The sequence below is a fragment of the Lagopus muta genome, chromosome 1 (assembly GCF_023343835.1).
Source record: "Lagopus muta isolate bLagMut1 chromosome 1, bLagMut1 primary, whole genome shotgun sequence".
In the NCBI taxonomy this organism is placed as follows: Eukaryota; Metazoa; Chordata; class Aves; order Galliformes; family Phasianidae; genus Lagopus; species Lagopus muta.
This window is the reverse complement of record NC_064433.1, coordinates 13,513,411-13,539,084: the sequence shown is the minus strand read 5'-3', so window position 1 is coordinate 13,539,084 and position 25,674 is coordinate 13,513,411. Positions and strand designations below refer to the sequence as shown.

General features: G+C 38.0%; 1 protein-coding gene across 5 annotated transcripts in view; it reads left to right on the top strand.

Moving 5' to 3' along the window:
• Window positions 1–25,674, top strand: part of SRPK2 (SRSF protein kinase 2) — a 134,115-nt gene that overhangs the window by 77,850 nt on the left and 30,591 nt on the right. For all 5 annotated transcript variants that reach the window (XM_048942521.1, XM_048942491.1, XM_048942499.1 and 2 more), the window contains 5 exons: window positions 12,189–12,340; window positions 18,457–18,565; window positions 19,070–19,157; window positions 19,383–19,470; window positions 24,374–24,480. In XM_048942521.1, the coding sequence (XP_048798478.1) occupies window positions 12,189–12,340; window positions 18,457–18,565; window positions 19,070–19,157; window positions 19,383–19,470; window positions 24,374–24,480 (544 nt within the window). The remainder of the gene's footprint in view (window positions 1–12,188; window positions 12,341–18,456; window positions 18,566–19,069; window positions 19,158–19,382; window positions 19,471–24,373; window positions 24,481–25,674) is intronic.

The window sequence follows — 25,674 nt, the reverse complement described above, 5'->3', positions numbered from 1 at the left end:
ACATGATATAAAGGTATCAGGTAGCTTTCTAGAAATGTTGCAGTTGCATTTGGTTACCAAATGAAGGAGTCTCTAAGGGAAAGGAGTTCTGAAGCCTGCTGTTTCTCTCTTGGAGTGGTCTGAGGTGAAGCTTTGCTCATCTCTTTGCATTTCTCTATGCCACCTACACTATAAAGTTCTACCTTGGTGAAGTGGGATGTTCTGGGAAGTCAGAAACTTCTGAGAAGATAAACCTATCTGGAAGCAATATTCTTCAGAAGTGTGAAAGGCTCCGTACATCTCAGTGAATCATCTTTCTTCCCCAGCCCTAGCACTGTACAGCTAATCTGTATCTGGTATTTCCTAGCGGGAATTCATATCTAAAGGGAACTGATTTTCCCTGACTGGGACCCTTGTGGAAATCCAAGTAGACTAAATGAGGGGGAAGCAGCCTCTTTTTTATGTTTCACACTCAATATCAACCTGAATTAAACACAGAGGCATTTTACTGCTGCCCAAGGCTTGGCTTCCTTGTCATGCTAATGATTTAAAGATGTCTTGCTTAATAGTGGAATATCCCCACCTCATCGTGCATTCAGCTTCTGTTCCACCTTCTGAGAAGTTTAGCACTTTCAAGTTTTGCTATTAAATGAAAACCTGTGTGCATAACGAATGCATATATATCTTGATTCAGGAGCAGAAAAATGTATTTGCCTGTGCAGTTACTATCAGTGCATAAGGTGAGATGAGCCTGCTCAGTTCCTCTCCTGAAACAGTGATAAAACTCAGAGTTTCCTTTAGCTGTTTTCCATCCACTGTTGCTGGTAGCCTACGTAGCTTCTTGAAGACTTCACTGAGGCTTGTCAGATAACTGAGCCAATGCCAGAGTAGACTTTAGCTGACTTTGGCACTGACTCAGCTCAGTGAAACTCAAGGCAATGCATAACAAACATATGTAGCATGTCTTAGTTTTAGCACCAGTCAGATCAGAAGCTGTGCCACCACAACACCTCAGTATTTCCATTTTCATCAACAGTAAACTGAAAACGTTCCTTGGATCTCAGTTTCTGCTCTTCTAGTATACAGTGGATTTGAAGATATAATATCATCATCCTTAATTGTCCTGAGGAGTTCAGCACCAGCCTGTTTCTGTTTTGAATTGTGCCATACTGATTGTCTTTGACATTTGACTTCTGAAACCTGAAATCTTGAAAGTTCTTCAGTTTTTGTAAGAGTTCTACCTAGTGGTCAAGTGTGGATACAGGTTTAATTGTGAGAAAGAGGTGAAATAGGGGTGATAGCTTCCCACTAAGTAATAGTTGCTATCAACTTCCTGTTGTAAATTGGGTTCAGAAGTTACCTTTGCTAAATGATCTTGTCTTTCTTGAGGCTTACAAATTACTGATGTAGTGTGGGAAGCTTCAGTCACAGCACTCTGGTATCAGGACACCTGGTTGTGGAAGGATCTTATTCTGGGAGGCAGGCTCATCCTTGCAGTTACATCTTTTTTACAAGAGCAAATGTCCATCCGGGATGCTGTGACAGCTGGGATTCCTTGAGTGTTTTTTCACCGTGGATTAGAATCTCTGTTATTGTTAGAAATAGGAATGTTCTGATAAGTGAGTCATCCAGCATCCATGCTGTGAGATAAAGCACACCAAGGGCAACTCTGATGGTTGGATAATCCTTGCTCTCAGACTTGCTGACATGAAAGAGATTCTGAAAACCTCATAAGGACTTACCACAGTTTTTGGTGACCAAAACTGGCACATTCAAGCCAGCTGGGCTGGCTGGACAGGGCTCTAAAATACTTCCCCAATTTTCCCGAGGCAGCCACTGCTTGGTGAAGGTCCAACTAAAGGAAAAGACCTTAAGCTGCAAGCTTCAGACAAAATGGAGAGCTTCAAAATGAGCCCTACAGCCCATAAGGTGAGTGGTTGATAGGAATAAGGACTTGAAAGGCATTTCCTTGTCAGTGTTGAATGAGCAGAACAGCACAAGGAGGAGTAATGACCTCTGCACTGTAGGAATGTGTGGCAAGATAGGACTCTGAATGCAGCTGCTTTTGGGAAGCATATGGTATGACATTTGCATCAAATAAATAGAAGATACCATATTCTGTAAGAGACACAGATGGTGATTGGGCAAGAGATCAGTTCTAACTTTGCATTAAAAAGTAAAAAAGCTAAGGTAGGAAATTTATTCTGAGAGCGAGGCACTTGGAAAGACTTATTTTTCTCAGAAACTGAAGCTATTGTTTACTTTGCTACCACCTCTACAAACACAAGGAAATAAAAAGACTAAGTCATAAATGCCATGGTGCATTACTCAAGAAGAAAATGAAGAAAGCCTCATTGAGTCAGTCTTGCTACAGTGTGAAAATGCACATAGTGGGGATGAAAAGTCAGTCTCTAAATTTATCAGCCAGCATCATTTTAGTTGGTGTCACCGTTTTGGATTGTAACTCAAAGCTGAAGAGTGGTCATGGTCCTGTGTCCAGAAGAGGTTGCCAGCGGCCTTTTATTTTCACTGCTATGAACTATCTCTCAGATTCAGGAAAGCTCAGCTACAACTGTGCAGACTTGTGCAGACAGGAAGAAAATACCTTGTTTGTGCTTACAGGCTGCTCATTTCTTGATCCTAGCTTATAGTCAGCATCCAGGTTTTAAAATTACTGCAATAGAAGAATGGATTATGAACATTTTTCACCTCCAAGTACAAATGCAGCCCTTACAGTTTTTAATGCTGTATTTATTAGGGAGAGTTGTGAGAGAACAAGGGGTAGTGGCTTTTAACTAAAAGAGGGGAGATTTAGCTTAGGTGTTAAGAAGAAAGCCTTCCCTCAGAGGGCAGTGAGGCTCTGGCACAGCTGCCCATAGAGCTGTGGGTGCCCCATCCTTGCAGGCGCTCAGGGCCAGGTTGGATGGAGCCCTGGGCAGCTGAGCTGGTGGGGGGCAGCCAGCCCACGGCAGGGAGTTGGAACTGAAGGGTTCCTTTTAAGGTCCCTTTCAACACAAACTGTTGTGTGATTCTGTTAAAACCAGTGACTCACTATTTGAATGAATTGTCTTGAAACACATATACCTGAAATTTGACGTTTTTCTCACTTTTGACTGATGCTGAACTTTGCAATTACTTCTTTTATGAATTTCTGTTATGAAAAAGAATATTTCAATTAATATGAATGAGTAGACATGCTCACATATTGTATTTGCCCACATATATTGTATCCAAATGGAAGAATTTTAGCAGCTTTCAAAAACTGGCACCATTTCTTTGAATGACACATATTTGTAACACGACTAATGTTGAAGGTAAAAAGTTTTGAAATTTTATTTAGTTTGTTTCTATTATTTACTGTTACTACTTTGTATTTGCTGCAGATAATAAAAGTTTGCTGACTTAATAGTGTAACCTAATTCCTTCAGGCTCTTATCTTTTTTTGTTTCCTGCCTTCCAATTGTGTTTCCCAGTATTTATCCCAAAACAGTTACCTTCATCTCCCTGCCCTATAGATTTAGGTTTCCAAACAGTAAGTAGGCATGGAGATGAAAAATGTTAGGTTTTTTTTTTTTTTAATTTAACATTGAGGTGATCATCTAAAATTGGGATTACATTTTCCTAGGGTGAGACTCGGGGAGAAAAATAGCAAAGGATGTGCTGCTGCTGGCAGGGTTTGATTAACTAGTGAAGAATTACAGTTTCACTGTTCTTATTAAATCTTTTCTAGTAGGCATTTAAACAGGTAAAAAGGGCTCTGAATGCTGTATTTGATTTATTCCTGCTCAGTATACATGTGTATTTAGTATATTTAGTAGTGCATGTATGTTTATATTGACTCCAAGGAAGCTGTTGGCTTTTATTGTTGAGGTATTGGTTGGGAAGATGTTTTGATGCTGGATCTACTTGTTCCAAAGGGGCAAATAGGTCTCTGGGAGGGCAGAAGATGCTTCTGCAGCCTCCCCTCCACAACTTGCAAATTTGTTGCTAGTAGCAACTGTAGGATACTGAAACCACAAGCAGCAAGTTTTCGGATTGAATCTTATTAATAGACAGACTAGAAACACTATAATTATTGAGACAAAGAGAAAGTCAAAAATTGAATACTACAGCGTAGCATACAGAAAAGAAAGTAAAAAGTTAATTTCCATTTAGATACTTGTGATTCATTCTGTTGAAAGTAACCATCAAAGAGCTTAACTATAGTAACAGGGAAGAAGTAGTCCGAGAAAACAGTAGCAATGACCTCAGCTGCCTGCCAGCGTTTCCTGTAAGGTCCTCCAGTCAGTCAGAAGTTGAAGTCCTTCCCAGAGAGATGCAGCCACACAGCGTGAGTAGGGACTGTTCTCACAGGAGGATTTGGTGAAGGTGACGCGTCAGTGGAGGCTATGAGACTGTTTTGTTTTTTTTTTTCACCAGGTTTTTAGTGTTTGTGTGGAGCAGTGACTTCCAATGGAGGTTTCATTTAGGCTCCCATTAGGGAGCATATACACAAGGGCTGCTCTAAAAGTAATGATTGCTGTTTTATTGTGTTGGCCTGTGTCATCAGAGGTGGATGTTGGTGGTATGGCAGTAGAAGTTGAACCTTCCCACCAATATCCTGCTATATTTTGTTGCCGTGTGACAGATGGCAGCAGAGGGGCAGGTCTGACAGAATGAGGTCTGACATGGAAGTACGTATAAAGCAAAGGTGTGGAGTTCAATTCCTCCATGTGGAAAACATTGCAGCCATTGACATCCATCGTCATTTGCTGATGGTTTGTGGAGACCAACCAGCGGATGTGAGCACATTCACTCACTGTGTTTCAGCAGTGGTGACAGCGACAGTGGGTCACCTTCCCTGGTGCAGATGTTATGAGCATGGCATGCAGGCTCTTGTCCATCTCTGGAGAACATGCAGAGCTAATGGTGGTGACTGTGTTGAAAAATAGTGTTTTGTAGCTGAGACTTTGCTCTATCAAGTATTTATTGTGCTCTTTGTTGTAGTTTTCACTGAAATAAATAAAAAATTGGTTTTGGAGTGACCTGTTTAAGAAACTGTTTATTTTCCATCGATCAGCACATATTCCACAGGTGCATTTCTCCTCTTTGGCTTTTAGAAATTGTGGTGCAATTTTTTTTAAATAATTTTCTCAACCTTTACAACATTTTACTGCAGGCTCAAACTGTGGGCGGTTTGTGTGCTGCTGAGTGCACTTCTAGGAATTTTCTTTTCATGTCCCTAAGTGATTCTGTGTTTTTCTAGGCTGTTGACTTTTTCCCCATGCTAGCCTGTCAAGGAGAACTAGTCTGGAAGGCAAAACTTTGCAAGAAACCAGTATTTGAGGAGAAAACATGATACGTTCAGTTAAGAGTGAGGCTTCCTGGATAGATTTGGCATATGTTTTGCCATCGTAGGAAAATTTTCACATAATTGCAACTGTTTGAGAGCACAGTTTGGAGGGAGACTTTTAGAGCTTGAAAACATTTGTTTCTGGAACCTCAGTGTTACTTTCTCAGAGAAAATCCATAAAAGCAACCTTTTCTGATGTACCAACCTGGCAGACTTCACTGTTTCATGTCAGATGTAGTTTGTTATAATTTTAGGCTGCTGCTGGTTCCTTTCAGCTCTGCAGTGGGCTCCTACTTTGGCCCTGCTGATCTCATGGTGGTGAGAAGTTCAATTCATGGGTTTGTTATTCCTCATGGCTATGTAATCTCCAGCCCTGAGGCAAGGGAGTGACTCCATGGAAAAAGATGTCTCACAGTGCTGCCAGGCTGAGGTGGAAGCATGAGGAGGCTTGCAGCACAGGCTGCTTGAAATTGTATTTATTTATAGTACTCATTGTTTGGAAAGGAAGGCAGAGTTCTTTGGCACTTTACTTCGACACTGGTGTACACTAAAGCCCAAGGTTGCCTCCAAAAGGGTGAAGGGAATGAAAAGTTACTTCTCTGTGTTGGTGTTTGGTTGAGGTTGCAGAAGCCATTGTGTTTCAGCCTCCTTTGCTCCAGGAGGGGTTTCCGCTAGCACTGTGATGGATACTGTGATGTTAACCGTCCCAATGGGATGACAGTTTTATTTGATAACAACCAGATGTGGTAACTGCTTCATGCTTGTGACACAGAAGCAGTCTGTTATTTTTATGCATGGATATTCTAGAATTGGAAAGTGTATTATTGTTCAGCAGTGGTATACGAGCACTAATTGACCTTTTTGCTTAAATAGGGTGCCTCTGCAAGTTTACTCAAACAGCCTATCGGAGCTAGTTAAAAATGTGTCTCCTTATAATCTACTTCCTTCTTTGATTGTAAAAACTGTAAGCTTATCTCTGGTATAATTACAAATTATTATAATATGGAATTACAAATAATGTATAATTGTTATTAAAATTAAAAATTATCTGTAATTCTAACAAGACATTTAAGATCTTATTTGAAATACATTGTTTTGTTCCTTGAGCAAGAACTTAGGGGTTGTTTTGATCTCTTACGTTTTTTTCTGCTCGATCTATGCATGTATTTATTTAGAAAACCTTCATTTCAGTCTGTCTCACATTCAAAGAGCTTACTGTTAGCAGTCACTTGTCTAATTAAACTAAATCTGCATTTGGGAAAAAGAATAGGCAAGAGTTCAACTAGTAAAGCAGACACCATTTGGGTACAAGAGAAAGAGGTCCAAATAATTGAATCCATGAACAATCAGTAGTAGCTGGAAGAGACTTGTGTATAGAGATTTCGGACTTCAAGCTTGGCAGCACCTGGGAGTCCTGCCCTGAAGCATGAAAGCTTTTGCCTTCTGGAGCTGGAGGGAAGCATTGCTGGAGCTCCTTCCAGATGGATCCACACCCACTCAGAGCTTTTGTGAAGCTCACATCTCGGCATTAGGGGGCTTACGGAATGTTTCTGCTGGTCCTTAGCCTCCCCCCACCTCCTTGTTTTTCTCTTCAATTTGAAATTCCCCAGAGAGCCTCTGTGGACATGTCAGAAGTTTCATAACATTGTTAGAATACCGTTGTTTCCAAATTTTATCTTATTAAATATATGAAGGAGTAATTTAACTTCTTTTTAATCACATTTTCTGTCAGCAAATAAACTTCCCTGGATTTGTGCATTTGAAAATCTTAAGGATGCTTTTTTTCTACCCCTATGTTGGGGCAACTCTTAGCCTACTCTCATGAGTTTCTGGCTCCCCCAACATTTTTGTCATATAACTCAGTTTTCACTTTGAGACAGTGCCCTTCTAAAGGCAAGAGAATCAAATGCAGGCATTAGCTGTGTTCAAGGTGAAGTTTTGTTACCAAAAAGTAATCTTTAAATTAATAAATCCAGTAGTTCATGCTTCCTGCAGTGTTCACAAAGGTCCCCTCCTGGGTTAGGCCTTCACACATGGAGAACACCATGCTGGTTTTTTGCTTAATCTCACCGTATAGCAATCTTGCCTGCAATGCATTCTTACTCTATTGCTATTGCTTACTATTCTTACTATTGCTTGATAGTAACAGTAAAAACATCTTTTTCATATGATGAGGGTTTTGGATGAAGAGGCCTGAAGCCTGTTTTACATGTTAGTCACGAATGATTCATCTGCTGAGGAAGAGGAAGGCGTGCCTGAGGAGGAGATGGCTGCCCTGGGTCAGCCTGCAGTGTGGCCGCGTTCCCCCGGCTGGGGCGGCTGCCTCAGGAAGGACACAGGGCTGCCCTTCCAGCAGCTTCTGGCTCTTGGCCTTCCTGAGTCAAGGGCGGTTTTGTGGGAGCCACCAGTAGGCTTTTGTGCCGTGACTTCTACTGATCCTTACTTGAGTCTAGGTGTGCTTCCCTCCTCTGTAGTGTCCTGGAAGGAAAAAAAAAAAAAAAAAGGCATCTTGCAGAAAGAAGTTACTTTTATGTAGTGTTTTTCTGAACTTGACTCAATTTGTGTAGGGTGTGGCAGTGAACAAACGCTTCCCATTCATTCTTCTGTTCCTCTCAAGATTTTATAGATCTCTGCTGACTGTTTTCCTGACTGAGGAATGCTGGCATGTTCAGAAGCTTCCCATATGGAAGGCATTTCATGGTTTTAGTCACCCTCACTGCTGGGTGACTGATTTTCCCTGAGACTCCTTTTAGCACTTAGCCATATTCAGCTTTGTGTTTGCTGTATGGCAGAAATGCTCCAGCTTTTCTTTTGTTAAATTAAGCAATTCCCAGTTAAAAATAGAATTTCTTTGTATTTTGTTTGGATTGTGGTGTGTTTAATATGGAGCAATTAAAAGATAAAAACATCCTGACTAGTGTTTGCTAATTGTTTGTTGTTACTTAGTTAATATACTTGTAAGGTTTGTCGCTGTAGCCTGTGGAGGTGGTCAGTGCTCTGCATACCCACTAACAGAACATTGCGAATCTAGAAATAGTGTCTCATCTTCTTATCATCAAGTATTTATGCTTGGATGATGATGAATAACCTAGTAGTGGTAGACCACAGAGTACCAAGTGATTACTGCAGAAAAAAGAAAAGTAGATTTAGTATATGTGAGTGTGTGTTGCATAACGCATGTCATTACATCCAACATTTTAGGAAATTAAGAGTAATAACTCGAAATAATGCAGCTGTTGAATAGTTTATGGTATGATAGTTTTTTTTGGCAATTACATTTCTGAAAAGGGAGCGGAGGTTAGCATGCCTATTCGTTACTCACAACTTTCCTAATGTCTGAATTGTTCATGTTGAAGATGTGTAAAAGCACACTTCAGTGAAAAACAAAGTCCCATTTTAAGAAGTTCTATACTATAGAAGGAAATCTAGGCTGAATGAAGTATATATTCATGTCATACTTCACATAGGAAGATACTGTTGCAACATAGATAGCATCTTATCTTTCCAAATTAAGGACTAAGAAATAGCAAAACTGGAGATCTCTTGCAGATTGATGCCTCAACTCAATATTGTGAATTGTGTCAAGGCAGAAGAGCAAGCATCAGTGATGCTAGGATGAGCCACTGAACCTGTAGGCAGAATTTAAGCAGCCAAAGCAGTGCTGAAGACTTGATCTTCATCTATACCTCAGAAATGGAACAGTGAACATAAACAAACAACAGTGTCCCTTGCTAAACAAAAGCAAGCAGATGGCAAAAGAAGCCAGTGATACAGAATTAGCAGTCAGGCTGGTGTCTCAGAGCAGCATTTCTTTCCATCGCCTTCTTCACACAGTAGCATTTAATTGCTTTAAAAGGTACAAGCAAAGCTAAAAGAACAAAGGTCTTTCTTAGTTTAAATCAGTGTTTTGTTACTTGCAGATAAAACCATAAATCACCTCAGAAGGAAATAAAGTTATGTCCTTCCTTCCTGATGTGCGCAAAGGAAAATAGGAAAATGCTCCTGAATTCTAGGATACTGAGTGCATGCAGATTGTAGATAGGAAAAAATAACCCTTTTCAAACCCAAATCAGATACAGAAGCTTGAGAAAGATGGAGAAGCGGCCCTGTTTTGCTAATTGGTTTCCTTAGAAATAAATTCCTTCCTCTTGGAGGGAAATTCTTGGTATTCCTTGACAGTTGCTTCAACATGATTGACAAAATGTATAATGCTTCCAATTCCTTTCAAAGCATTGCTTTTATTCTGTAAATAAGTAGCTCTAGTAGTTGTTTGCTTAAAGAACAAAATCAGCGCAGTTTCAGTCGATTTTTTTTAATTATTACCTGCACCACATTGCCTCAGTCTACCCTTCAGTTACTGATTTTGCTGCATTTGTGTCCTTTTACCTGTGACCAAATTAATAAAACTAAAACTTAATCCAAATGATGTAAAATGATGGTACCATCCAAAACTGTGGATATAAGCACTAGACAGTGTTTGAGATATATTATTGTAAGTGCAGGTTCTTTTACTGTGTTTTATTTAACTTCTTTTTTATTTGTAATCTTTCAGTACTTTATATGATATGTGATCAGGGTATACAAAATGGAATTGTTCTCATTTAATGGGGTTGCAAGGTTTGTAATGCAGAGCCTTTCACAGAGATTTGTTTATAAGAGGATGGAAGCTTTCTGCCAACATGGGCAATTGGTTTGCTGACCGCTTGAGACCAGACTGGTGGAAACACATTATCTAAGGTGTAGGGAGTTGAATGGTGGTCTGAGGATGCACTGTACCTCCTTTTCTCTATGTCCGTTTGTTTTTCTCACGTTGTACAACATGGAGACACCTGTTAGGAACAGAAGAGGAATGATAAAGGCAAAAGAAGGTAGAATTTATGGAAGCAGGAGCACATGGAAGTATGTTTGTTCTTTGCCTTATGAATGGCTCCCTTCTCTTGCTTCCGTTCTGTCCTAAACTTTACACAGTTAATGATTAGACGTATTTATGTACCTTGGGTGGGTTTCTCTCCATAACGTATTGTCTTGTATAACCACTGTATTTCATTAATAAATTAGTTCCAAGTGCTCTTTTTTAAATCTGGCCATTTACTGAAATAATAGAAGAATGTTATTTTCTGAAAGAAATATCAGGCAGATAAATTTGGTAAGCATGCAACTTCCAGTAATGTCCTTTAAAGCAAAAGCACAATAGCAGCTGCTGTGCAGGCGGTGCATGTTGCCAGTGGAATTTATTTCTGATCAACTGTGTACTCTTCTACTCCAAATGCTCTTTCTTGAATAATCGCAGTGTGTAAAAAGAAAGAAAAAGTAGTGGTGGGCAATGGTGAGAAGAATGAATAGAGGAGTATGGATAGACGTAAATACATTTTTTATTTGTGACCAAGGAAGTACTTGATTCTAAGTTTTAGGAGATTAAAAATTAACTAACTGCAAGGTTTTTTTCCAGTTGTAGTTATTTGAATGAGAAAGTAGTGTAAATTTGGTGTTTTTTTTAGACAACTTAGATCTGAAGGATAAATTTGTATGCAAATTGTAGTAGCTCGGGTGTCACGTATACTTCAAGATGTTTTGCAAGTATATAATTTTGCAATTATGTATTTTTATTCTACATGAAGTTTGAGTATCAAAAATAACATAGGAGCAGTACCTCAGATGTTGGAGAAGGTTTTCTTGATTATTTGACAAACAAGGATGCTGCAACTCTGGATTCCATTTTTAAGTGTACCAAAAATACCAGACCAAGCTGCCCAGAGCCACATCCAGCCTGGCCTTGAACGCCTCCAGGGATGGGGCATCCACAGCCTCCTTGGGCAACCTGTTCCAGTGCGTCACCTCCCTCTGTGTGAAAAAATTCCTCCTAATATCTCACTAAACCTCCCCTGTCTCAGTTTAAAGCCATCCCCCTTGTCCAGTCACTATCCACCCTTGTAAACAGCCATTCCCCCTCCTGTTTATACGCTCCCTTCAAGTACTGGAAGGCTGCAATGAGGTCTCCCCAAAGCCTTCTCTATAAACATAATAGGATATAAAATGCTTCAAATAACAACGTCCATTTTCCTATTTTTTTAGAACTGTAGATGAAAGACATCTAGAAAACTACTTCTTGGTTGGTGTCAGTCTGGTGGTTGTTTTTGTTTTTTTTTTCTCCTCCATTTAGCATGTGCACAAGAGTGCTGTATGTGGCTCTTGAACTAAATCTGAAGATTAATTTTTCTCTTTCTTACTAATAGCAGTTTTTTGCATATTGTGTACTGACACAGCTTTTTGTAGTCCCAACAGCAGCTACAGATAGGGAAAAGTGTGTTAAGTTGCCTGGTTTATTTTGGCATCATTAGAAAATGGCTTCTTAATAGGTATTAATGATATTTTTTCTCATTCAGCTAGCAGGAAAGAGATTTTAAATAACTCAATTTTCTCGGTGTCTTTTAAAAAAAATATTTCTTCTCAGTCATGCTGAGAACATAGGTCTCAGATCTCAGTTGCTTATCAGTAATTCAAAATTCTGGTCTCTATCAGGAGCAAGCTGCCCAGGGAGGTGGTGGAGTCACCAGAAAAGGGTAAATGTGACACGGAGGGGCATGGTTTAGTGAACATGATGGTGATGGGTTGGTGGTTGGACCAACCTATCTTATCTTAGCGGTCTTATCCAACCTTTATGATTCTTGTACTTTCTGTGTCTTGTTCTTGTGAATAAGTCCAAATTCACTGGAAACTTGCTTTTGTTGCAAGCAGGTGCCCTCCTGGGACATCACAAGATGATGGTAAAGATACCAGTGAGGACATGAGATTTCCCAAGGTGTTTTCCCTCTCCTCTGGACAGCCAGGCTACCTGCTGGCCAGACTCTTCACTAAGCATCTTCTCTTTCACCTCCAGGCCAGAGCCTCAGCAGAAAGCTCCCTCAGCACCTCCACCCCCACCGCCACCCCCACCTCCACCCCTGCCGGAGCCAACCCCGCCAGAGCCAGAGGAGGAGATCCTCGGGTCTGACGATGAGGAGCAGGAGGATCCCGCGGATTATTGTAAAGGTGGGTGCAGCCCTGTGCTGACTGCTGGGGTAATGGGCATCATGCACATTTTCCACACGATTCTGAGGGAGGTTTTTAAGGACCTGGTCATTGTTTATGGAACTTAGACAGAAGTTGTGAAAAACTGTTTGCATAACTGTCTTCAGCTCAACTTTTTCACTAGCCATAGCTTTTGCATGCATTTTGCAATTAAAAGATACGTAAGGTACTATATGTCTGTTCTAGTTATAAGAATAAACTTTTCTTGACTGATATTGATTGTAAGAGAAACAAATATCCTAACTAAAATATGTTTGTATTACTCTAATACACTATGCATTCTAAAATACCTCAATGCATTTGACATCAACTAAATATGTATTTGAATCTATATCTTCTCTTTCTCATACCTGCACAAGCGTATGATACATGCTTCTTTTTGTACATTGTCTTTCATAGATCTCAGCATTGTTCGATGTTCTCTGCATTTTTATTTTAGTTTGTGATTTCTTTAGCTTTTGTAGTTACCTATGTCGTTGTTAATACAGATTTTAATATAAGAGTAACAGGTGAATGCAGGTAGCTTTTTGCATAAAAACAGGACTGCAGTACAAGAGTTCAATATTTTACTTTGGTTCAGTGTTACACCTAATGCTCCAAGTCTGTTCCCATTAGGATAAAGTATACAGTGTATTCAAGAATCGTCATAGGTAAGAGATCTGTCAAAATGTACTTACTGCCTTGAATTAATTTTTTAGTACAGCCAAAAGGCACTGACGTACATTGACTTAATCTGTTATTCCACGTTCCTCAAATCAAGAAATATTTTCTATCAAATATGATGCTGTCTTAACTCTGAAAGTTCTCTGTAAGCCTGCAGATGTGCCATTTTAGGAATCCTTTCTCCCAGCTTGGAATAAGCTGTTCTGTATTTCCATATCAATAATTGGAAGTGACATTTTCTTCTCAGTGTGGGAAGTAATAGTAATACGTGATATTTCAAGTGTTGAAGTGGGTTACAAATTTTAATAGTGAAAACCAAATGGTAAACTCAAGTTAGATTTTGAAGTCTGCAGCAAAGGAAAGAAAAACTCATAGGGAAAACATGTTTGTATTAAATTTTCTGTTGCAACATGCTTATTCCTTATGATAACTCTTGGTACCTGTAACATCTTTCATCAGTAAGGATGGATTTGATGTTTAAACATCTGCATCTACTTGAGATTAAGCATTTCTAGGCCCTGCTTAATTCTTCCCTGAACTAAGGACTGCATTTAATTTCAGATAATCCATTACTGTCTGTGTTCCATTATCTTTTGCAAAATATCACCATCTGGAGTGGCTAGATCACAAAAAGAAGAAAGAAACAAATAAAATCTAGATGTATAGTTTGCTTGTAAGTCACCTGTTCTAGAGTCCCTGTAACTCCAGTCAGTTGTCAGTAAAGTGCATGTCATGTTAAGAATACTTGCAGGTTTCTTCAGAAATTAAAGGGAGCTTCCATACACTGGAAGGCCATTCTGCATTCCTATAATCTCGAAGTTCTGAGCTGATAGAAGTACATTTAAGATGGTTCTCAAGCTCTGGCTCACTCTGATGTCATAATCATTTGTTTCTGTGGGAACAGCATTTGCTGCTCCAGTGCGTGTTTTCTCTAGCTGTAACTTCCAGTAAGATTGATCAGAATGCTTCCTTTTTTAAATGTTGCTAAGGTTGAACTGTGGAAGGCCACCATGTTATGTAAGAATCTGAATGGAATAGCTGGATTAGGAAGGTCTGGAACCATATAGATTTTGTTTAATTTATCTGAGGACCAAATAAGTTATTTAGTAAAGAATTGCAGGGATGGCTTTTAGAAGTATTATTTCCAAATTTCTCTGAAAGATGTTTTATTCATTTGAGTATGTTTTACTGTCCTGGGTAATGTGTACGTATATAAAGTGAACATTTTACCTGTTAACAAAAATATTCAAGTAGTGATTGCTATAGTTACTGATTCTTTTATATACGTATATATATGTGTGTATATATGTATATATATATTTTTAAAAGAATATTTTACCATGAGCTGAGCTCCCATCTTCACCACATCACATGCTGATTAGTAAATAGTTCCCAGTCATAGTAGTATTTTTCATCAGGGAATTGGATTAGTTTATCACCTGATGTGAAAGAGAAAGCCTGTGTTCCCCTGGACCTTCCTCCAGAGCCTGTTAAAATTTCTGAAATGGCTGCTATTGATGCCACTGAATTTAGATTAAATGCTTTTCAAATGTTTATTTGTTTTGAGAAATGGAAATATCAAAACTCCAACTATGTGATTTTTCAAGGGGTACTTAGACAGTGCAGTCCTGACACACTTGGAGATTTTTTTGAAGAGTTTGTTATGTCATGGATGTAATTGGAATTCTTTGCTTCTCTGATCATCTTCTTTGCCCCCTGGAGATGTCTCCCATTCATCCAGTTCACAAAGGGAATAATTCCCTATACAAACATAGAACTAGCTAGCTACAATTACCAATACATTCAGGAGACATTTAGAAATAATGATCTCATTTTTTCTGACCCTCTTTCTTGAGTGCTTGTAGCTAGCTAGCTGTGTGAGAGACTTTTTTTTGTGTGTGCTGTAGTGAATAGCACAACAGATTTTTTGTTACATTATCAGTAGTACCACTTACACATTGTATACTTTCAAATGCCAGTGTTGTTTTTACAAAAATACATCATTTCTCTCAAACTTCTAATTATGCTTTCTGGTTGTTAGTATTTGGAGATAACTTCCATATCACGAAGAACTTAAGTAATTGCATTTGCCATAGGATTACACGGGTCTTTAAAATGCATTTAACTGTGTTGTTACCCGATTGTTCACAACCTATGCACAAATAATATGTTGCTGACAGCATCAGGAGGGGTCAAGGAATAACACATACAGGAGCAGTAAGGAATATTTCCAGAACTGCTCCTGTTGTGGCGTAGGACAGTAGAAAATATCTTACGAATTTCATATATACTAATGAGTAAATATCTGTTGTTGTATTGTTACGATTAGTTATGTGTCTTGTAGTGGCCAAAATAGCCCAGCTTTAACATTCATAGTTATTATATTATCGTCTTATAGCCATTATTCTTGCTATACATAGATTTTACTACAATCACTCATCAACCCCTGGTTTATTGACTTGAAGTCAGTGTCTTTGATTTCTTCTGGAGCGCGTTCTCTCTTGTCTGTGCTGGGAAAAAACTACCACAAGTTCTCAGTTTTGACCCTTTGAAGCACAACTGTGCCAAAGGATATCTTCAGAGAAGCAGATTTAAACAGCACTTTTTAAACAGAACTGTTCATAGAAACATATATTTAAGTCTGTCTAAATTCTTCATTGTTGAGTGTTAATGCTGTTACTTAGTCAAAATGTAAATAGTTTAAAAATTACTTGTAGCCTTTGTTTTATGTGCTTAAAGGCCTGCTTATACCTTTCTTGCTATGCAAAGGGCTGAGTAAATGATGTTGTTTTCCCACGGTCATCCGAAATTCGGGAAGAAAAAAAGCCTCTCCTAACTCCAATGTGTTGCTGGAAATCTGAGATTCCTGTATTCCTCACAGCATGTACCAGATTTGATAAATCAAGCACACGCTCCTGGAGTTCAGGTTCTACGTATAAGTAGTTGAAGCATATGTATGTGATGCACTGGCATGCATATTCATTCTTGTCCAGGAACTCACTAATATATGCTAATGTTCAATGGTCATACGACCACCTGCTTCCTCCCCTTTGTTTCTCCTTCGGCTTCATCACAGTGACTTTTAGCCGACCTTAAGCTATTTTTCTTCATTTGGCAAATTTCCATTGCTTGTTATGCCATAATAAGCAATTTTGTATCTTGGTGCACTGTAACTCCAAACAGTTTATGTGGAATTCAAGAAAAAGCCCTTGCACCTGGTGGATGCAAAGATAAAAGTACTCAGTTGTGAGTTCAGTGCTTCTCTGAAGCCAGATCATTGAGAAAAAAAGGGCTGTTCATATACCAGTCAAAGCTCAACTGGAAAGTTTTAGAACTAGCTCTTATTGATGCCTTTTACCAAACTAATATATGCGTCCTTAAATGAATTTATTGATTTCTGTTACTCAACCAACCTGTATCACCATGTTGTCCTGAGCAGATATAATTATGTTCAGAAATGATTGAATAGAACCATACGTTTAAGCAGATTGTAAAACACGTCAGAAATTTTTGTATTGTTTAATTTAAAATCTGTGTTGCAAACCGTAGACAGGTGTTAAAACTAGGTGTTGTGTACTTTTATGCAGAGGATAAAGCTTCATGCTTTGTCTCTGTTTTCTTGCAGTGTTATATGCAGGACAAAAATCAGAAGAAATGATGCTATGGTACTGAACCGTGTGTGAAAGATTTTTACATAATCCTTGCTGTCAGATCAGCAGACTTGATGTGTTTAACTGATGTAAACCTTTTCAGTAATAGAAAGGTAGAATAATGTACTTGCTCTCTTAACTTTCCTCTCACATCTATTACTCGATCATCCTGAGTTTTATGGAAAGAATTTATCAAAGAATACTTTTTGTTTGTTTGTTTGTGTTAAACCAGTTGGTAACTGTTCTAATATAATCATATTCATCTGGATTTTGAAATATTTTTATCCTCAGCTGTTTCAGCAAGGATGGCCAAGCAGAAATTTAAATCAGTAGTTTTGTTTTGTTTTTAATGTTATTTCATATCAGCAATATATTATCCAAGCTTTAGAATTCTGTGAAACATGTAATCTTTATAATTTTGTCGCGTAATTGTATTAAATTTATTAGTTTGCTCTGGAAGGCTTTGTGACAAGCTCACCAATAAGCTCCTGACCTTCTGTCAAGGCAAAAGATGCTACTAGCAAAGGAAGGATATAAATATTTTTAGATTTGATGCCGCTGTTCCACAGATAAGAAAGAGATAAGAGCCCACTCCCTGTACTAAATCCAAGGAATTAAGTAATAAATTGACATCGTTGTTTGAGCTGGGCTCCGGTTCGGACAAGGTTTTCGGGAGATCTCAAAACAAATACAATGACTTAGGGGAAGCAGTGTTTTCCTAATTTGAAGTGGAATAATCAGTAGTGAAGGATTCTGCCAAAGGTCAGTTGAGTGTGACATTCTGAAAGACCAGAAGGAGCCAAAGAGATAATTCCTTGATGCTTGGCAGATGGGCAACTCTTGGAGAGTTGTAGCTGTATTATTTTTAGCAATTTAGTTAAAATTGTGAACATTTATTAGTGTGTTAGGTCCAAATAATAATCTTGTGTGATCAGCTTCTTTTCCTAAGCTTAAGAATGCCCCTTAAAATAGGAAGGATATGAAAAAGCTTCACAGTGGAGCTGTGGACATCACCTCTACCTCTTACAGCCACTTCACACTGTGTTGAAACCTGAGTTCCAGCTGTAGGGTTGGCCTTTCTGACAGTGGGACTTGGGGCACCAGTTGGGACTTCGGCGATGTGGTTGTGCAGATGGCCTGCAGATGGGTTAAAATGCGGTCTTGGGCAAAGTCTGCAGCTCCCTGCCCCCTCTGCTTCATCACTATCAAAGCCTCAGACTTGAGAAAATGCACTGCTGCTGTGGTTCAGGATCGAAGCAGAAGAACATCACTAAATTTGACATTGTTCTTAATATTTTCTGGTGAGGTATTTTATTGCCGCCTTTTTTAGTAGAAAGCAAATGGGAATTAAAACAGTCTCTGTTGAGTTTTTGCAGTCATCCAAGAATATGTTGGCTGAAGAATATTCAAATATGATAAAGAAATAACGTAGATCTTTCTTGTATGCTCTGTGAAGTAGAAGATAAGCCTGGGGAAATACAGAACAGATGGTAATGTTTCCACAAATGAAAGCCATAAAGGAGAAGGACCAATAAACTCTATAGTATGTACAGGGCATGAGTATTTTCCCTCCAGGCCAAGTAAGGCAGAGTTTTTAACATTAGAGTTAATGTTTCTTTTTAAATTTCCTATATATAGCACAGGACAATTTGAAAAGGAAAAGTTATACTATGAGGAAAAAATTATTCTGCAAGATTTAAATGAAAAACTGAGTGGTACTGTTTGTTTCCTGACTAATCTTCTTCTGCTTTTTTTTCATGAAAGGTGGCTATCATCCAGTGAAAATTGGCGATCTCTTCAATGGCAGGTATCATGTTATTAGAAAGCTAGGATGGGGACACTTCTCTACAGTCTGGCTATGCTGGGATATGCAGTAAGTGAACGACTTATTTCCATGCACTTGATTTTTTTTTTTTTTTTTTGGCACATGATAAACTTACGTAGATGTATGCAGTCTTTTTCTGCAGGAAGGTGTCTGTATTAAAAGTTTGCTCTTGGTTAAGGCTGTAATTTATAAAAACTTCTCAGAAATGTGTAACTATTCTATTTGACAGATTAGCTTTGCCTATTGAATTTACATGTTGTCTTGAACATGTGAGAGGAAGATAATATTTTTGTTTCTGTTGCATCTTTAATGAAAAAATATAAGTATTGTGATACCTCTTAAATACATTAGCTTCAAGGAGATAAAATATTTAATAAGACAGACAATTAACAAAATGTTATTAGAAGTTGCTTTTCCGTGTAGTTTCAGTTTTGTAGTATTCTAGCAGAATACGTTAGGTAATGAAATATTATATTTAAAATTTCCAAACTTCAAAATGTCTCTTTTAGCTTTGAGCACTTGTTGAAAATATTTTGGTTTTGTTTTTTCTAGGGGAAAAAGATTTGTTGCAATGAAAGTTGTAAAAAGTGCCCAGCATTACACAGAGACAGCCTTGGATGAAATAAAGTTACTCAAATGTGTACGTATCACTCATGTAGGATGGTGTTCAATACCAGCCATAACAGTAATAACAAATAAAATTAAAAAATGTCGTGGGATATATTGTTTAAACTTTTTTTTGCTAAGCAGCTTATTTGTTATGTTACTAAAGCTCCAAAATATTAACATTGGGCAGAAAGCAAATTCCTTGGTGTTTTCCTGTCAGTCGTTCCCTGAAATGTCTGCCTTTACACTCCTGGTTTAGGTTCGTGAAAGCGACCCTAATGATCCCAACAAAGATATGGTTGTACAACTAATCGATGACTTCAAAATTTCTGGAATGAATGGAATACGTATCCTTTTGAAAACATTGCATCTTCAGTAATAGTGATCTGTGGAGATAAGTAAGCTCTTCGTTCTGGCTATTTTTAGGTAGACTTAATTTAAAACAGTGGTGCAGAAACATCAACATAAGTGTAGATAGAAGGAACAGTCCAATATGTGATACGCTCACTGGGGTCAAATAGCTCAGATTTTTAAAATACAGTGCAAAATAAAAATTAATAAAAGACATTAATCCTGTCACAGTCTATTAGAACTACAAAGGATAAGATTGTTTAGAAACAGCAGTTTTACTGAAAAGATTAGTAATAGGTGAGGCTTACAGTATGCATGTTCTGCTCTAGACTATTAAGGAGAAAGAATGTTAGTGTCGTGAGGAAGCTTGTTTCTGTTTTCTTCGGTGACGTGTGAGGGTGTGGAAAAAGTTTTCTTATTATGGTTTTTTTTTTTTTTTTTTGGCTACATGACCTTGTGAGTTTTTTGGCCAAGATTTTAAAGATTTTTATTCTAATGCTGTGAGAGAGGGAGAGGGGGATGGAGAAAGAAGTGCAATATGTGACATAGCATTGTTCTCAGGGAAAAGTTGGGGCCTATGAATATATTTTTACACTTGACCTAAAGTGAGTTATCCTTGCTAATTGTATTTTAGCAGCTTATTATGTTACTATTCTTTCATTGACATAAATACAACTGGTATTTATTTGTATGCTTGTTGTGTCTTGGAGAACTAACAGCTGTCCTCATTGTTCATACTACTCAACCAAGAGAGCTCCTGCTCTACTGAGCTCAAGATTTTGGTGATGTGCCGTCAGTCTTCAGAAGATTAGTTTAAGATATTCCTCACTGTCTCTGGTCCTCCAGGGGAGGAATCTAGGAGATGACTGCCAGTGAATTTGAAAGCATCCTCCCGGGAAGAAATGTTTGGTTTTTGTTCCACCCATCTGTCTGTTGACATTAGTTATGAAGCCTTAGAGTTTGTAATAAGAAAGAAGGGAGAGTATGGGGACATGTATTCTCATTTGCAGAGTAGGATCCTAACCGTTTTCTTTCATTTTATTTGGTGCCTGGTTGCTTCATTGGTTAGCTGTCATGCTAGAAAGCTGCTTCAATGTCAGTGAAGCCAATGTAACCTGCTTTTTTTGTAGGTTTTATCATCAAATTACCATGAATTAAAATAAACTATACAGTTGCTTGCAGTCATTTCAACTTGTTTAGAAATGATTTATGGCCAAGGAACTTGTTAATACAATGGGGCAAAGAACCCTAATTGGGGTTTCTCAGTGTTGTTGGACTACAAAAATATCTTTGAGCTGAAATGCTTCCTGAGAAGTGCTATATAAATATCTCTATTGTCTGTGTTCGTTCACTAAAAAAATAATGTCATCAGAGCACTTCAGCTCTTAAGACAACTGTTCTGGTGAAAACTAATTGAAGTTATTTTTAGAAATCAGAGATTTTAACTTGCTGTTTTCATTGTAAAACAGTAATATGAAGTGGGGAATAAGAAAATGTATTTATACCTATGTGTAGAAATAATTTTTATTGGTTTAATGGAGTCATTTCTTGGTGACATTCTTAAATTATTGGTGAGATACACATGTTAAAGGTAAAAGCCATTTCTGAAGAAGATTATGAAGAGTAAACTTTGTTACTAATAGTATTTTGAAAACGTATCCAACTATAGCATTTATGTTGACAAAGCCAAAGGAAACTCTGCTGGTGAAAAATAACAACTCAGGTAGCTTTGCATCAGCAGATTAAAATTGGACATCTGATAGTGATTTATTCTATTTCAGTTTTACCTTCATGCTGAAAATTCTGGCAGTTCAGAAGTTGGTTTATATCGAAAGCAAATGTTTTAATTACTGGGAGAGAAAGGTATAATAGTCACCAGTGCAAATATGATAGCAAGTATCTTCTGTTATGAGTTGTCTCCTGAGCAATTTGTGCATTCTGAGTAGCGTGACTTATTTGATCAAAATTTGGCTCTGTTGGTTATTTGATTAAGTCCTTCTGGTCTTGTAGGGGAAAAAATATCTTTGGTGCAGGTTCTTTTAGAAGGGAGCAGGTAACTTTATAGCATCTTGCTGCTACTGGATTTCATTAATTAAAAAAAAAAAAAGGCTATTTTAGTGCTATGTTAGTGTTATGGGATGATCAGGCTGAGAGACAGACAATATTTCATGCTGTGTTATTTCTGGTGTCCCTTGGGAAAATCACTAAATATCTGTTCTTTGACTGTTCTTTGACTGTTGATTACGGAATACCTTCAAAAGTCAAAGAAAGACGGGGGAGAGGTGGGTGAATCCTTCAGGTGGCCAACACCACAGAATGTAATGGAGATTCCAAACAGGGAAGCTTGTAAAGAACGCTGAGGCACAGGGCTGTGAATATGCAGAGCCATTGGCCTGGGCTGTGTGTCTGGAAATAATCACCCTTCTCCTAGGAGCTGTAAGACATACTTACAAACATGTGGATTTTAACCACGTATGCTGTACGCTAGACTGATAATTTTTGTTAGCTACTTGTGCGGTTTAAAAATACTACAATTGTATGTATTTTATTCAGGAAATAACAATTTCTGAACGTGGGCACTGTAATTTTTTCAGTAAGTGTAGATCATTAATTTTATTTACACTGGATGTTTATTAGAATCTTAATAAATGATTGAACATTTTTTAATCAGAGGTTCTGATAATCACACAATGAAACAAGTGTTTGGAGACAAGTGAGAAAGTGAAGAAGGAAATGATCATGTATTACAATAATTCTGTGATTCTGTAATTGTAATAAATTTGCCTTTAAAGAATAAACAGCACAAATTAAATGCCGTAGGGCCTTAATGCTGCTTACACAAAAGTATCTGAGATACATTCAAAAGTGCTCTGTGTTGGTACCAGCATTTTGTGTTTTGTTTTAACTAGTCTGTAAGCCTCATCAGATTTCTAAATAGTCCTCTAGTACGTTTGTAGATCAATAGATAGTTGCATGTAAGTTTTTAGTCAAGAAATAAGTTTTAAGTACTTAAAGCTGTCAGCTGATACACGTTATGTTTGTTCTCTCTTGTTTTCCCTATCTGCTAAGTTTCCCTCGTTCAAGCCTTCCCCAGACTTTGCTTCAAAGAACATTTCATAAGGGATGTGTGTACGGTGTGGGCTTTGCGTTTCTTTTTTCTGGAGGACTGTGTGGACACACTCATATATCAGGCACTTGATGTCGTGGGATGATCCCAGAGCTCACGAGGCTGGATTCCTGATAATTAGTGCACAGCTTTCCTCACTGTTTGTGGGCACACTGGCTCACGGTTAAGGTTCTTCAGGTCATGACAATGAATCAGACAACAGTCACATTTACATGTCTATAATAAACCTTGATTCTTCAGTGTGTCTTTCTGCCATCCCACTTTCCTCCCCAGTACTGAGCATGCCTTGGGTTTATCAGAGTCCTCATGGCAAAATGCTGCAATCTCTCTCAGGTAGATGTCACTCCTCCTGTAGCTCTCCCTCTCTTTGCTTGACTCTGCCATTCCTCCTTGCATCTTCTTTCTCTGTATCCTGTCCTTCCTTGCCTCTCAGCTCTTCAATTCCCAGTATCCCTTCCTATTCTGTTTAATGACAAGGCGTAGCACTCTAATACATGCATGGAATGGCACGAATCTGCACTGGAGAGTCTGCTGCAGCAGTAGTCTGAAGGATGGTGAGCAGGTGTCCTAAATTTCATTTCTTAATGCTGCAGTGTCTTGCCTTCCTGGAATAAGTGTTGCTGTCTTCCTGTAACTTCACAACTTCATTGTGTGGGCTAAATTGATAAGCCGTGTAGAGCTAACGTGCTGTGTTCCTCCTCTCTGATGACCATGTGCTGCACTAGTGACTTTTGTTCGTTGGGTGCTTGTATGGTAAAGTAAACAAGGCTGTTTCTTCTTCTGAATTGAACAGAGTTTTATAATATTTTGAGTAGGCTGTTCACGGTCTCTCCTAATATTGGAGTTGAGGAGCATCAACTAAGTTGAGCAGGTAGCAGCTATCAGAATAGTACAGTTATTCTCAAAGTGCTTTGACCAGTCTTGAGACATCATTCAGTCTAATTCTAGTTTAAGGATGTAGATTACAAAACTTCACATGGCTTTATTCATATGGGTGGGTGCTTGAGAAGAACGTAAATGGTAGACCCATAGACAAGGTATGCATCATTTTTACTCGGGACAGTGACACTAAGATCATCATCAGGATGCTAGGTATTAAAACCCTTGCTCTCGTCCGTACACTTCACTGATGGTCTGCTATTGGAAAGATCCTGAGTCAAATTAAACTTTCTGGCATTGTTGTTTTTGCATGTTGCTTTTTCTTTTGTTCCTGAGTTCTTTGCTGATTGCCATTATTCTTTGCAGTTAAAACTCTATGAAGTAAGGGATCCATTCTCTTACTACTTCAGTCTTTATTTTCAAGTGTTTCTCAATTGAACCTAATCAGAAAGATGTTTAGAATAGTTCTTCTTCTAAAACACTACAGCTGTAGTCTGCTGTTGTTAAAACACTCTATTTTTAAAAATTTATTAGAAATTAGAGATGATAGAACAAATCAGTACTTTGAACTATTTCAAAGAAAACAAAAATGGATTACTTATTTTGTGACTTAATTACTCACCCTAACACTGCTTTTACCTTTAGAAATAAAGGACAAGAATACATTTAAAATGTATTTAAAACATTTAAAATGTTTTATTTTAAATTGGTCTGTTAGGGCATGGTTCTTTTTTCCTGTTTATATGTTATTGAAATGTAGTAACCGTGTTTTGATCAGTTAGGGGGGAACTATGATTACATGATGATGATTGCTTTAGCCAACAAGCAAACAAACGTTTGTGGTTCATCTTATTAACAAGTTTGTTTGGAAATTGTCCTTAATTAAGCCCCAGATGTTTGTATGGTCTTTGAAGTACTTGGACACCATCTCCTAAAATGGATAATCAAGTCCAATTATCAAGGCCTTCCCATCCGTTGTGTTAAAAGTATAATTCGACAGGTAAGATTTGCTAATGTTTTAACTTTTTCCACCATTGTTAACATTCTGAAGGCTAGAATGGTGACATTTCAGCTTAATTCTTATTAATTATTATCTAAGATAAGATAATTTTATTATTAAACCCAGGGAGCTGGGGGGTTTGTAGGAACCTCTTATTGGGTAGCCTGTGTTTCTGCATATTATATTATTTTTATCAAGATATCCCACTGATAAGGGAGTTTTCAGTCCTGTTTTGGTTAAAAAGCTGAAACAATGGGTCTTATCCATAGATTTTTTGTATTCAATTGCAGTTTTGGTCAACAAAACCATCAGCATGATATGCTCCTTAATAAGCTTATCTGTTTCTGAAAAAAAAACCTGATTCTGAAGGAAAAAACTGTTCTTTGAAAATTATTACTTACCTGTTTTTAAGTTCTTGTCGAGTCAGAGACCTAACCAGATGAAACCAGGACAACTTATAGGGAAATGTTCTTTCGAAATATATTCTCTTGCTGTATTGTGGAAACCAAATTGCTGAGAGGTGAAGAGAAGTATTGTCTCAACATGAAAAAACCATGAAAAAAATCTGTGATTCTGTATACATACTAATCCATGTGCAGTTAATACTTTGCCAATACATAAATAATTTCAGATTGCCATTTAAGTAATTTGTATTGTCTTTCAGCAACATTACTTCTGTCGTATTAATAACCTGTCTATTGAAATAGTTATTTGCTTTGAAATCTTTATTGTATGTCATCTGATGAATCTCAGCCTATCAGCTTTTTAATCAGAATTACTGAATGCTCTGATGCAGCTGTTAGTAAGTAGTTGAAATTGCAGGTCCACTAATTTCTGTGCAGCCAGGTGGCTCACGTACCCAAAATAAGAGGCTGTACTGATGCAGCGCTCCGGCTGCACAGAGCTGTGTGCTGTGGAGCAGGAATGTGTCTGTTTGTGTTGGTATGTGTCTATAAATATCCACGGTTTCCCGTAAGCATTGTCATTTTTTTGTTTGGAATGTTCTCACTATGTTGCACCATTGTCCTGGAGGCTGGCCAAAGGATGGGAATTTACAGTGTGCTTTCTTTATACATTGCCTTTAGCAACAAACCAGTTTTTGGAGCTCCCTGCTATGATTTATGTGCATTACAATGGCTGTTTGCAGAATCAGAGCGTAAACCACTGAATGGATCCAAGCTAAAAACAATCTCT